Consider the following 14,722-nt stretch of genomic DNA (forward strand, 5'->3'; position numbering starts at 1 on the left):
ATACCTTAGGAGGTTAAAATAGCACTTGTGTTATCTTCTTGAACAAACAATAGCACTTTATCATTTATGTTTAACAGAAACGATTTCGGTCCCCAAGCCGGCATCACCAAACTGTCACAAATGTACCCTTTCTGCCTAATCAAGCACATATATTATTTTTGTATATGCTATATATATTTCTATGTATTGCCTCTTTTAATAAATAATTATGTGTTGTTTAAGAAATTCCTTTTTGAAGTTTGTACAAATTTTGTGCGGTCTTCATCTGCCCCCTAATTTTTTATAGTTGTTTCAAGCGAAATCTCTCTTCAAAGAAGCTTCTGTTCTAGGATAGCTTGCTAAGAAAGGGAGATAACTTTTGCAAATTCTCCCTTTTAAATAATTCTTTAGCATAATAACATGGAACTAATTGATCCCTCCTCAACGACGCATATTTATAATGAAATTAAAAAAAAAAACATGAAAATAAAGAGAGTCAAACGTAAGCCATCTATTTTCTTTAGGTAGAAATAGAATAATGGAAAGCTTTGCGTGCAATTTTTCATGCAGAGCCAGAGAGAATCTATGCAAACCCCACCTTTTGTTTTCTAATTATTAGATTGGAAGTGATGGGAGGCAGCTCAACAAAAAAATATAAATGCAAGATATAAGGTGTATTCTTTTCTTAGATCAAGCTGTAGGTATAGTAAACAAAAGCTCTAGGGGCTATATATCTGTCCTAAATGAGTCCATAGTCCATACCATGTACTATTTCTTCAGTCTCAAATACCTCAAATATATATATATATATATATATATATATATATATATAGAGAGAGAGAGAGAGAGGTTGGCTAAGATCAAAGTGGTAGTTCGTGAGCTTTGGTGCTACCAATTCGTTTTTTAATTTTCAAAGTTCAAAACGTCAATCCAAACCGTTCAAGTTGATCTCTATATTAAAATGTGCTTGGAGACCAAATTTTACATTTTTCTGAATTTTTTTATTATTTATTAAGCCACTTTGAAAATCAGTGATCCAACGGTGGCTTAACAAAACAGTAAAATCAGAAGCCACCGTTGGATTAGCGATTTTCAAAGTGGCTTAATAAATAGTAAAAAAAATCACAAAAATGTAAAATTTGGTCTTCAAGTATATTTTAATATAGAGATCAATTTGAACGGTTTGGATCGACGTTTTGAACTTTGAAAATTGAAAAACGAATTGGTAGCACCAAAGCTCAGGAACTACCACTTTGATCTTAGACAACCTATATATATATATATATATATATAGATAGATAGAGAGAGAGAGAGAGAGAGAGTGACCAATGCACATTCGTATGCATATGGTTTGATATGCATACGGTCCAAATTTGAAATTTCAAAATCCAAAACGTCGATCCTAACCGTTCATTTTGTTCTCCATATTAATATGTACTTGGGGATCAAATTTTATATTTTTCTGAATTTGTTTACTATTTATTAAGCCACTTTGAAAATTGCTGATCCAACGGTGGCTGCTGATTTTACTGTTTTGTTAAGCCACCATTGGATTAATAATTTCAAAGTGGCTTAATAAATAGTAAAAATATTCAGAAAAATGTAAAATTTGGTCTCCAAGCACATATTTATATGGAGAACAAGATGAACGGTTCGGATCGACGTTTTGGATTTTGAAATTTCAAATTTGGACAGTATGCATATCAGGCCATATGCATACGTATGCACATTGGTCACTCTCTCTCTCTCTCTCTGTATATATATATATATATATATGAGTAAAGCTAGGGTGTGATGTGCTCACCAAGAGAGTTTGGTGAGCACAACTTCAAAAGTATATCGGATCAACTTCAAATGCTGAATTCAAACCGTTGAAATCTATGCACTCCATGAGTGATGCATGTACATGCAAAATTTTGAAAGTTTCAAGTTTATTTACTACAAGGTCAAGCGGTTAAAGAAATGATAAAAATTGAATATATAAAACAACTTATAAATTAACTTATAAAATGTTCATTTCTTTGACCGCTTGACCTTGTAGCAAATAAACTCGAAACTTTCAAAATTTTGCGTGTACATGCATCACTCATAAAGTACATGAATTTCAACGGTTTGGATTCGATATTTGAAATCGATTCGGTATACTTTTGGAGTTGTGCTCACCAAACCCTCTTGGTGAGCACATCACACCCTAGCATATATATGTTGTTATTCCCCTTTTGAGTTAATGCAGAGGATACGCATTCCTTAGTATCTATATATGCTCAGTTTTATGTGAAACCTCATTGCAGAATTTTAGAGACAACTCAAATTTTAAATTATGTAAAGGATCTTCTTAGATTGTTAGATAAGCAACTTAAATTGTTTCTTCTTAGCTAGCTACTAGAGAGTAGGATGCTTTATAGAGGACAAAAAGCTAATGCTGTTCCCTTTGAGGAAAATATAACCAAATAATTTGATCATCCTATACTAAGTCTGCTGTCTAAAACTCCAATTGTTTGTATGTTTATTGTTAAATTTAACCAAAGTTGTTGTCATTAGCTGTGACAATTCACCTTTGGAATTAGCTACCGCACAATTAACTATTCTTCAATTAATTGGAATAAACTTGTTCCGCACTATGATATGTAAAAAATTCTAATTTGAATTGTTTTCATATATAATACCAAAAGGGTGCAATAATCAACGCACTGAAATGATCTTATTTAGACATAAGTTTGCAAACGGTCTTCTTTGTTTTACCCTTACTGATAAATTTAAAAGATGGGTTTATAGCTACTGATTGTGGTTAGGAACTTGAAGCAATAAACTTTCATGGTGTGTAAATGACAAATTTCACCAAATTTATCACTTGATCCAGTCTATGCATTGACTTTATCACAGTAATTGACTTTATCCCACGACGCTCGACTTCTTTCTGAAAATTATCATGTATATTTGGCTAAGGAGTGATTCTGTGTTTTGCGTTGAGATCCATGCATGCACCATTCTATGAAGAGTTTGAACAGTTGAGAATTGTTATAAGATATTCAGATTTGTGAGAGGATAATTAGAGAATAGACATTTAATAAGCTGTGATATATGAGGTTGTCTAGTGTAAAATAATACATATTTTGGGCTGGTTCAAGAGTATGACTATGAGACTATCTTGTGATTTTTTTTTTTTTTTATAGTAGTAGCTCATTCTACCTTAGTGAGCAAGAGGTAAGCGTTTGACAGACACTTGATTGAATGCTCAGAATTTATGTTATACAGGGACTTGATGTAAATTTATTAGTGTGTAGAGGATGTGATTCTGTTTCGTTTTGATACATGAGTGTCAGTGGTCTACTGGCTCTTGTGACTGGTGGTGGTGGTTTATCTCGGTTTTAGTACTTGTACCAAAACTGGTACAAGTATGGTACCGGTATTTGACAATGGCTAAAGAACGAATATGTTACTTATATATATATATATATATATATATTTTTTTTTTGGGGGGGGGGGGGGCAAACAAAATGATAGTACACGTATAAGTGGTATTATAACTAGAGTAGAACTAGGGTGCTCTTAAGCTCACCAAAGTTTTGGTGAGCTTAACTCTAAAACTCATTAAATCGATTTCAAATGACGAATTCAAACCGTTGAAACCCGCCTACCTTATGTATGATGCATTTACATGTGAAATTTTTAAACATTCGAATTAATTTAGTATAAAGTCAAGCGGTCAAAAAACGTTTAAAAATGAATGCACTAAAAGTAATTTATTAACCTTCTAATTTTGACCGCTTGACTTTATACTAAATTAATTCGAATGTTTAAAAATTTCACATGTAAATGCATCACACGTAAGGTAGGCGGGTTTCAACTGTTCGGATTCGTCATTTGAAATCGATTTAATGAGTTTTAGAGCTTAAGAGCACCCTAGTTCTACTCTTATAACTAAATTATTTGCAAATGACATTGTAGTTTAGGTATCCGCAAACTAAATATAATAAATTTGAAATTGACAACAATGATAATTGCTTCCAAAAGGAGGTTACATTTTAATATAGATTAAACATCTAATGGTTTGGATTAGCTATTTGGACTTCAAAACTAGATATATGAGCGCGAATTAAAACAACCCATTTAATTAGCGAAGTAGCGTAGCCTTACTCAAATATATAAAAGGCTTCAAACCTTGAATTGAATTTGATGAGGTCAAGCAGAGCATATTATTCAGAGATAACTTAAAACATCAGTGAAACAAACTGACACATTTGGATGCCTGAAAATGACAAGCAATTATATGTTTTCTAAACGGGATTAACAACAAGACAAAGATCTCGAATCAAATAGGTGTACTCAAAAGTACAGACGACAATAAAACAATGAAAGGAACTAAAGTTAAGCAGGCACACATCCAAGGTTAAAATAAGTGTAGATCTCACACTTATTTTAAAATAAGCAGATACGTAAAGATATTATACAATAAAGCCGTGCTAGCATCTCCTTAAATCGGACCACGCTGCAACTAGACCTGTCAATGGAATTTGCTAGTTAGGTCACTAAGAAAATATTACTAATTTATCCTTTTAAAAATGGTTTTTGCTAATGGGATTTTTCTTTAGATACAGTTAAAATGTAATGAGACTTCTATGCTATTATTTTATCCTTTTAAAATGGTTGAAATGAAAATAAGCTATTCTTGAGAACAAACTATTCGGTGTTTGATTGAGTTATAACAGCTAGAATATGAAATCAAACTTGTTTGTCTTACTAGAACAAACTATTCTTACAAAAAAGTTAAAACAAACTATTATAATAAGACAAACACTAATTTTGCTATTCTAACTATTCTAATATGCAACCAAACATACCCTTATAATGAAGTAATATAAACCAGCCAAAACAAATAAGGACTTAGAAACAAAAAAAAAATGGTTTATACAGACAAAAAGGAATAAACCATCCTATTCCAATTAGGATCAATAAACAAAAAAAACCTGTCGTAACAAATGACTACTTAGTATATAACTATTGAAGGCTAGAGGCGCATGTATGGCATAGGAAAGGATAAAAAATTTAAACATTAAAAAGTAACAATTACACAACAAAGCTACAATAACATTGAAAAAATAAAAATAATGAAGTCTAGTGCTTTAATTGCTGTTCACCTAGGAAATCCATCATATCAAGCCAACATCGGCCATTATTGAAGTCAGAAAAAGAGGTATTCACCATTTAATAATGCATTCAAGGAAAAATCAACAATTAAACAAGAAAACAAACAAAAAGTGAGAAATTAATCCTGCTGACACAAAGCAAAATCTCAGATATCCTCGGTTGGAGAGATTTAAAAAACAAAAACAGATTCAGCGTAGTAGCAGATCCTCTGCCTCACTATATCTTTTCTTTTATTTTCATGAAATTTGACTGAAAAATCATCTAATGATGCTCATCATCATCATCATCATGCGCCTCAGGGTCACCTCCTTCACCTATCACCTTCAGCTGTATAAACACAACAAATAATAAAAGATTTAGTCCTCCAGCATTACTTTGTATAAAAAACCAGCAAATGCTCATTGGATTCTGATACCAAAAAGAAAACTTAAAATGCCCTGAACTGTTGCACTAACACTCATTCAACTCTTTTTTTTGTTCAAATTTAACCCCTCAAACTCTAGCACTTTGCTCAATAAGGCCACTGAACTTTTGGTTTGGTTCAATTGGTAGCTTCCACCAATAGCTCAATCTAAAATTCTAAATAACATTCTACTTTAAGGTTTATTGTTTTTGGACCATTATTAACAACTGCTAACTATTGGAAAGATTGAATTAGAATACTGCCAAAAGTTAGGCCTTATGAATCATATAAATCTGTTCAGAGCCTAATTGTTGAAGGTCCAAAATATATCAGATAAGGTCACAGATGAAATGACAACATCATACACATCTTATTAAATTTACTAGAAAACTGAAAATACAATAGCAATATGACCCAAGAAAAGGGATATATTGGACACTTTATAAAATATACTATTTAGTTACCACAAAGTACAATTTTGTGGTTGTATTTCAGGTTCTGTTAGGTGTCAAGCTTGAACTTCTGAGTATGGGGCTATTGTTTGGTTTCAGGGTTGAAATAGAACTACCAGATGACAAAGCACAGTGCAAATATACTATATCTTTGGGCCTTCAAGAAAATGGATGCCAGAGGAATGACCATGCCACTATTTTTTTCTACATAAAAATTACCACGAAGTACTGAGAGCAAACGGGGCACTCATGCGGCTTCTCCTTTTCCAACCAAAACCAGATAACATCATGCTCATCCTCTGTTGAAATAGTAAATGTTATGAATAGTAAATCATGTAACAAGGACAATCTTCTTCCGACTAACTTCAAGTTCATAGATACATGCAACAATGAAAGCTGTTTAGCCCTTGTTTGATTTATTTGTAATTTTTTTGTTCTCACTTTGCAAATGAAAAGCAATTTGGGGCTTAAATGTGTAACCTGCAGCACCATTGGGCTAAAGGACATTTCATTAATACACGAGTGTATGTACCATTAGAAGTATTGATGCAATTGTCAAAATCAAAGTCCTTCATATAGATTATTATCAAACCTGTGGGAGTCTACAAAATTAACATACAGAATAAATATGTAAGTTGTTTAGGAAGGGAAGTACCTCCTTCACCACCGGGACAACCTACTAGTCTCTTGTTATAGTAGGATTCTATGACAGCTGGGGCCTCCTACAAGAAAAAATAAAATAAAATCATGATAATAAAGTTAAATCAACAATGCAGCTAAATTTTACATAAATAATTTGGTACACAATAATATTTATGCTAGAACATTCAAGGTTTGTATATTGATGATAAATAAAATGTAATTAAGCGATTTTTTCTCTATTTACTACTATTGATTAAGCCATCAAGAGTAACCCCACAATACTAATTACCTCATCTTTCTGAACATGTTTCTCAAAGTCTTGATCACAAGGCACGATATATAAAATTTATTTCCTGGGTGCTATCCAAATAGTTCAGCTTTACAAGAGGTGAAGTAACATATGATTGTAATAAGTTAACCACTACATTCTAAACTGATTAACATTTACATGTAGAAAGTTCAAGAAGTATTATTATTTTGAATTTAATTGTAGAAGCACACACTATAATGGCAAATGCACAAGAGCAGAACATCAGTATAATCATGTAACAAAATGGACATTAACTATTTCTTCTATCTAAAATAATACAAAGTTCCACTTAGAGAGATTAATTTATCCTAGGTTGCATGTGTAAAAGCATCATTTATACAGTACCATGCATTTAGTAATACTTGTTTCAAAGGCATTAATATAAGCGCACAATGGTTCACACTAAAATCAAATGTGTTTCCTATTATAATACAAAAGGCAATAAAAAAGATTGCCCCAACAGTAGTATGATATTGAAGCTAATAATGAATGCCTTACAAGATCATTTAGTAATTATATGATAAACTGTGCAGAAAACAATGTGTCTACTTATAAACAATCAGACTAACATAATAAAAGCACTATTTTCTTAAGAATGAGAAAAGAAGATCAATGTGCTTAAGTTTCAATTTCTAGAAAGAAAATGAGCATTAGGCACAGTTTTTTCATAGCCAAAAGATTGACCATCACTATAAGAAAATCTCAAGCACAAAGATATAATAACCCATGTGTCAACTATTGAAATGAGGTCAGATAACAAAAACACCAAACTAACCTTGGTTCCAAAAGGACCAACAGGAGGATCCGTCTCAAAACGCTTCTTTCCCTGAAAAATGAAGAAATTAAGAAGGAAAAAGCACCTCATAAGCGTTACCAAATTAAGAAACCAGCATTTTATCCAAAAAGAAGAAAAAGAAAAAAGATCGAACTAAATCAAACCTCGAGCTCCGCCTCAAGCTCCTCTCTTTCGAGCCCAGTCGCAATCGGCATCACATCCTCCACGCTTTTCTTCACGGGCGCACTCCCTAAAACCCCAAGGGAACAAAACCCTCGTCACCAAATCCGATCTAAACCAATCTGATCAAATCAAATCTGACAAAGAGAGATCTAAGATCAACAGTCATACCAGAATCAGAGAAGAAGAGCGGAGAGGTACGTCGGAAGGGGCACGACGAGAAGACCGCGCGCCCGTCGGAGGCGCCAGAGGGAAGCGCTCCGGCGCGATGGCGGAAGGAGGAGCGAAGGAGGGAGAGGGAGGCGCGCCGCCACATCGAGTTCTCAGGTCGTCCCCTTGGAAGCGCTTTTTAGATTTGAGAAAGAGAAAGAACTATTGTTTTTGGGGTAGCTTTCTTTGTATAGTTGACTGGAGAGATGAAGCGAACCTGGCTCCTGCGGAGGGAGTGGTGAAATGGGGTAAAGATTTTAACAGAGTAGTTTAGGCTTCATGCAGAGAAAGTACTATACAATCGAAGGAGCGATGCATTGGGTCGTGCGCTTTAAGAAGTCAAAACTACTCTGTTAAATCTTTACCCGTGATAAGTGAAAACCCTCGAAGGATACACACTGCAATAGGCAAGGGTTGGGCGTGCGGGGCACGTGCCGAACGGTGTGATTTGTGAATTCGCTTCTTCTAAGATATCTCAAATTTTGCGCGACTTTTTTGGAAAATCTCAACCGTTCAAATAATATTGCACGAATCTCAAAGCTAAAATAAAACTGGCCCACGTTATCCCCTAATAATAGATACCAGACACGTCGGTCATGCAAAACTCGTGACTAAAGAAAGAAATACGTGACACGTTGTGACGTGACAAACATGCACTAATTTGATCATATAACGTGGCTAATTTTTTTCTCATGTGACGTTATTAAAATAGTAGCGGGCGATCACGTCATGCAAATGGCCACGTCACGTGTGGTTACGCTTAATCACAACTAACGTGAAGAAAATTAGTCACGTCAATTTTTTTTATATTTTAATTTAAATTATTAAAAATTCAGAAAAAAAATTATAAAAAAATATGAATTTTTTTAAAATAAGTGAATAACGTTACAAAGTCTTTTTTTTTAAGAAAAGACAATTGGACATCATAAATGTAAATAAACTCTCTAGAGAAAATAAAAACCAATACTACATGAGTGTCGGTATTACTGAATCTACACTAAAAGAAAAACTTAGATACTCAATACGTATTAAGAAAAAAAATGCTGAAAATTAACTATAAAAGGCTAGATGTTCTATGTTTTATATTGTGATGTGACGTGATTGGATTGCGTGACATGACATCAGTACCAATGATTTGAGTCAGGGGTAGGCAGAAATCAAATCCGAGTTCGAATAAATTAACGGATTTGGGTTCGAATAATATACAATTTACATAAAAAGACAAAAGTTTTGGCTTGTTATTGTTATAAAATTAATACTATATGAGTATGAGATAAGTAGAGGAATACAAAGATAAGTTATACTTTTTGGGTTTAAAAAAATACAAATAGCTAGAAGAAAGGGACATGCCTTGACCATGACTGTAAAAAAAAAATCATATACTGGTAACATAGACAAGGCCATAGTTACCCTGAACCTTCTCCCTCTGATTGATCAATCTTGTATTTGGAATTTTGGATCCTGTATTTTTTATATGCGTGCTTTCAGTAGACACAAAAGGAAATGTGCTCCTTTTTAATAGACTTAATTGATAGTTTTCAATTGAAACAAATAAAAGCAGATAAGACTAGCCATATACTTCTATATCGTTGTATCGTGCTGAATACCGGATCCTCTAGAATTAATCCTGTCAAACACCGGTGTTCCATAAAATATTCTTGTGGGACCCAAACACACACATACATACACACTCTTTACTCTTTTAAACATTGTCAATTTGAGTTTTGAGTAATGAAATATAAATATAAATTATATTGTGTAAAAATGTGAATTATTAGAATTTAGAATAATAAATATGTTATTATAGAATTTGGAGGGTGAAACACTTAATTTTATAGTTTTTATTAGTATACATTAAATTCCTCCAAAAACACATACGCAAGGTCGGTATAAGTGTCGGATATGTAGTTTTTACAATTGCTTGGATCCATTTGTACATAAACTGTGTGTCAGGTTGGTTGATATTTAAGATGAGTTATGTAGTTATAATTTGTCAAAAACCATAGACTTTAATAAATTAATTTAATTTTCTTTACTAAATGGAGACAGGTGTCACGTTGATGGACACTTTCTAAAGAAAATAAGTTGTTTTAATTTTTTTTGGCATATATGTACTATTTTAATAAATACGCTATTTTATTTATTTTTGAGGAAATCAATTACATGGCTAATAGATTAAAATTTGGTTGGCTTCATCCAGGTAGAATGAAAAGAAAGCTCAAGTTTCATTTTTAAATTTAGATTTTCTGTTGCAAGTAAACTATACTTAAAAATAAAGGAAAAAAAAGAATCTGAACGGTAGAAGAAAGATAGTTATTCTGCTTTCGGTTATTTTTAGATCAAACGAAAGAAAACGCTCCGTCAAAATTGGCCCCCCGCGTTCCCTTTCTTTATTTTCTAATTTGCTAAGTTCTTTCTTAGAAATAACATCAGTTTAATTTTATCAATTGAAAAAATTTACGCTATGTTTGACTAATCGGGCGGTTGCAGAATCGGCAAGTCAAAATTTACGCTATTTTTGACTGAAAGAAAACGCTCCGCCAAGTCAAAATCCTCTCATCGCGCCGCACAAATATTGATGCAGAATCGGACAGTGCAGAAGATCACCGACTTGAGCAACAGAATTACACAAGCCCCCGCTTTTGCCTTCTTTATTTGCGCTTCTTTCTCCAACTTCCCACCGTTCTCCTTTCTCATCGACATCGAGCGATTCAAGGCGATTGCTCAATAGTCAATACTCTCTCTCTACTCATGGCGCTGACCTCTTCCCCTCTCCTCCTCCCGGCGATTTTCAGAGATTTGGAGAGTGGAACCACGCTGCATAGCACGTTTATTGTAGTGCTTCCATCCCAAGGCTTCTTCGATGTTGTTCGAGGACTGTCTGACGTGGTTGGAGCTATCCATGACGAAATCACCGTGTTCATTGAGCGCAGCAACGGAGGAAGGTTTCGAATGATGGCCAATTCAGACCTTATCCGTCAGAAGGCCGTCTGCCTCCATGTTAACGTTGGACTTCCTCGGGGGGCGTGCAAGGTATGTGACAGGGCCTTGAATTACTGCCTGATCAGAGGATTTCATTTATGCAATGAGGACAAGCCCATCTCTACCATCTCTGACGGATATTTTAGGTCATCGGCAGGGCCTATCCAAAGGCCGTCTAGGGTTTCTATGGTCTAGTAAGTCAGTCTAGGGTTTCTATGGTATTTAAGTCAGTCTAGGGTTTAGGGGTTGCGGTGTGGGGTTGTCAGCAGCAATGGTCGGTACAGCTAGCTGTTACTTATTTAGGTATGGAGTTAGGTTTAGTTGAAATGAGTCCAGCAGCAATGTAATCGAATTTGAAGTTGAAATATAAATTCATTGTTACTGGCATTGATTTTTGCATTTGTTTCTGTTTTGTTCTTCTTCTCTCTGCTTCTATGAATGAACTATGTTGCTAATGAAGTCCTTAAGCTGTTAAAATTATTAAGTATGAGTCTGGTTTTTGAAACCCTTTGAATCTGATATTTTTTCCTGTTTTGCCCTTTTCTGATGGAGATCCCTAATTGCTGTGAAGAAATTACAGAGATAAAATGGATCTACCCTAATGATTGGAAGTTACAGAATTCGGTAACTTACACTAGAAAAGTTTATAAATTGACTCAAAACATGTGAACCATGCAAAAAAATGAAATTAAAAGATATATAATGAGTATTTGCTAGCTATGAGGTCTTAGAATATTTAAAGAAAAACTTTGAAGATAAAGAAATACAGAACATGCTGAAGCTGAATGTATGCAGAGTGCTTAGACACTCATGGCTGTGTCTAATATGAGTTTTTTGGCGATTAGCAATGTTGCTCTTAAGTTCTTCTTTTGTGAAAATTCCTTGTACCAGGTCGTCTGGTGCATTAACCAGCCCTACTGGTAAATTGATTCTCAGTGTCTCATTGATCTTAATTGCGTATACTTCAGGATGCATGAACATTGAGAGAATAAGTTTGTAACCTTTTCTGAATTATGTCTGCATAGCACACATGTGTTGATTCATATGCCAGAACTGGTTTTCTTGGGCTCCCTCACAGTTACTACTGAAGCACTCTGGTGTAGTCAGAGAGGAGTTGTATTCTAGCTCTTCAGTTCTTGCTCCATACCATTTTGTGGAAGCACCTGCTAGCTGTTGTTAGTTGTCTTCTGTAGAGAGGATGATAAAGCATCAAAGCATCTGTCTAGGAGTGGAGACTGTCTTTTCTGAAAAGACGCCTAAAACAATTTGATCAAATTCTATATCTGTGCTATAACAATTCATAAGATTTCAGCAAATTTTTTGAAGGAAATGGATTAAAGTTCTCCAGAGTAGCCTTTATCAAAATTTTATTGGGATCCTATATCTGATTACCATCTGAACCACCAGTTTATTAGTCATCGTCTCATATCATACTTTGATTGATCTGTTAAATTCAAGAATGGTAATTTTACCCCAAATGCAAACATTTAATTATGCCTCACATGCCATATCAGTTTTTGGAAACAATTGAAAGAAAATAAGAAATTATAGGTTTTTCAAGTTTTGCTTTGTTCTTCTATTTCTCTAGTGTTTGATACTGGGACAATATTGGTGCAGCACCAGTATACCGGTACCAGACTTGGGGACAAGTGAGCAGTTCATATATTTTTGACTTTGCTTAATTATTTGGTGATCATGTACATACACTAGGATATGCAAAAGCTGTCAGAATCAAGAATGCGAAAGTCACAACTAGGTCCTTCCGAACATAAGAAATTTCAATTTTCTTTTGTCAAAACATAAATTCAGATCAGTCCCTGTTCTTTATGTTATTTCAAAATAAGTGCTTTCATGAATATAAAACCTTCTAGTATAAATCTAAGGAATGAACTAACAGATGAAAATCATGGAATGCTCCAAAGTCAGAGAATCACATTCATCTCAGCATATTAAATGGAAAGACAACATTCTTATTTCATTGATCAAACCGAGGACTTTCATATGCAGCTAAGCCCTCAGTTTTGGTTTATTTAGGGACAGATCCAGTCCAGTCCTAAGTCCTAACCATGAATTGACATAGGACTCTGGTATCAGACCTCCCTGTATCAGAAAAGAGAAAAGGAGGAAAAAGAAAGAAGAAAAGGGAAAGAAATTTATTGCTTCTTGGGACTCACAGTTGGCTTTGAATCTTGATTTAACAGCAACTTTGCTTTAATAAGAAGCAATCAAAGATCGAAAACAAGGTGTTTTTTTTTTTTCCAGAAATTTACCAGAACTTGCCCAGGCTTACCAGATTGCACAAAAATAACTAAAATCTACAAATCGAATGGATGACTTAGTTGCACGATTTTAAGCTACTTTTGATTTTATCTAGAAAGATAAGTTATACTTTTTGGGTTTAAAAAAAAGAAAATAGCTAGAAGAATGGGACATGCTTTGACCATGACTGTAAAAAAAAAAAAATCATATACAGGTAACATAGACAAGGCCATAGTTAGCCTGAACCTTCTCCCTCTGATTGATCAATCTTGTATTTGAATCCTGTATTTTTTATATGCGTGCTTCCAGTGGACACAAAAGGAAATGTGCTCCTTTTTAATAGACTTAATTGATAGTTTTCAATTGAAACAAATAAAAGCAGATAAGACTAGCCATATACTTCTATACCAGAAAAAATGGTCACGGCATGAACTAAACATATCATATTATCTTTTCACTGTAGTTGCTTCTCTCTTTTTTCACATTTCACCGTTTTTACAGTTCTTGTTTTTGTGTTGGTCTAAACTCTTCACCCTTCACACTTCTTTGTGCTTTTATATATGGTTATACCCATTTTGAAATGCTTTAGAAAACTACTGGCACCAATAACAACAATATTGAACAATTACTAAATAACGTATAATAAACTGATTGTACATTGCTTGAAGGCAAGTTGGTAATGATTATCTTTTCTTATTGGTGGGGTCATGCGCATTACATCATGTACGGCCCCGAATCTCCCCTGCCATCTCTCTACTGGTGAATTGTTCTAGCCTTTATGAGAGAATAAAATTGATTTCTGTGTACTAACATGTTTTACAAATGAACCCCTCAACATTTGCTGGAATAAATCTTTGATTAGAAATCATACTTTTAGAGAATTTTGTCATGTACACATTGAGAGCCACAAGCAAACCAGTGATGGATCTCGAAGCAACTTTTTGTGGTGTTTAAATTAAGCATGTGTTTTTTTTTCTTTATAGGACTTTGGGTATGATTCTGTTGAGATTTATTGTATGTTTTCGGTATTTTGGGTTTTATAGGGTCCTTTTGATAAAAATGATTATAGAAAAGTTTAGGGACTTGAATGAAAGATGTAATGCCTATATAGGCTTGTATGAGAACAAAGAAAAATATAATTCATTTTTTCCTAGAAATCTACTTGGTATCAGAGCCGACCTAACCCTAACCCTAGCCGCTACAGTACCCGCGCCGCCACAGTACCGGATCGCTACAGTACCCGCGCCGCTACAGTACCACACCGCTTGGTGCTCTCTTCTTCTAAAGTCGGCCGGCCACCAAAGGTAGCTTCTTTGTGTTGTTTTGGCCGGCGTGGGGGGCCTCTACCCCACGATACCCGAGAAGCGGGTTTGGATTGAGAT

The 14,722-nt window shown here is 34.3% G+C and overlaps 2 protein-coding genes across 2 annotated transcripts in view; one reads left to right on the forward strand and one right to left on the reverse strand.

Moving 5' to 3' along the window:
• Positions 1-78: 78 nt before the first annotated feature.
• The window catches only part of LOC144563173 (uncharacterized), a 53,821-nt gene continuing 39,177 nt past the window's right edge, over positions 79-14,722 (forward strand). The window contains exon 1 of the mRNA XM_078312583.1: positions 79-88. The gene's annotated coding sequence lies outside the window, so the exon portion shown is untranslated. The remainder of the gene's footprint in view (positions 89-14,722) is intronic.
• LOC144562837 (putative cytochrome c oxidase subunit 5b-like) lies at positions 5,006-8,295 on the reverse strand. Its single transcript, XM_078312135.1, has 6 exons — positions 8,061-8,295; positions 7,874-7,959; positions 7,710-7,760; positions 6,638-6,704; positions 6,202-6,281; positions 5,006-5,454 (listed from the first exon to the last, which is right to left on the reverse strand). The coding sequence occupies exons 1-6, from the start codon at positions 8,203-8,205 to the stop codon at positions 5,389-5,391; spliced, it is 495 nt and encodes a 164-aa protein (XP_078168261.1). The 5' UTR covers positions 8,206-8,295; the 3' UTR covers positions 5,006-5,388.

Source organism: Carex rostrata, chromosome 12 (assembly GCF_964058835.1).
Source record: "Carex rostrata chromosome 12, lpCarRost1.2, whole genome shotgun sequence".
Lineage (NCBI taxonomy): Eukaryota > Viridiplantae > Streptophyta > Magnoliopsida > Poales > Cyperaceae > Carex > Carex rostrata.

What these genes read in the sequence shown, in the direction of transcription:
- LOC144562837 (XM_078312135.1), bottom strand. Translation starts at nt 8,205, where the DNA reads ATGTGGCGGCGCGCCTCCCTCTCCCTCCTTCGCTCCTCCTTCCGCCAT. An exon ending in AGCTTGAGGCGGAGCTCGAG is followed by an intron (nt 7,761 to 7,873) that starts GTTTGATTTAGT and finishes TTCATTTTTCAG; the next exon opens with GGAAAGAAGCGTTTTGAGAC. An exon ending in TTGGTCCTTTTGGAACCAAG is followed by an intron (nt 6,705 to 7,709) that starts GTTAGTTTGGTG and finishes TTTTTCTTGTAG; the next exon opens with GAGGCCCCAGCTGTCATAGA.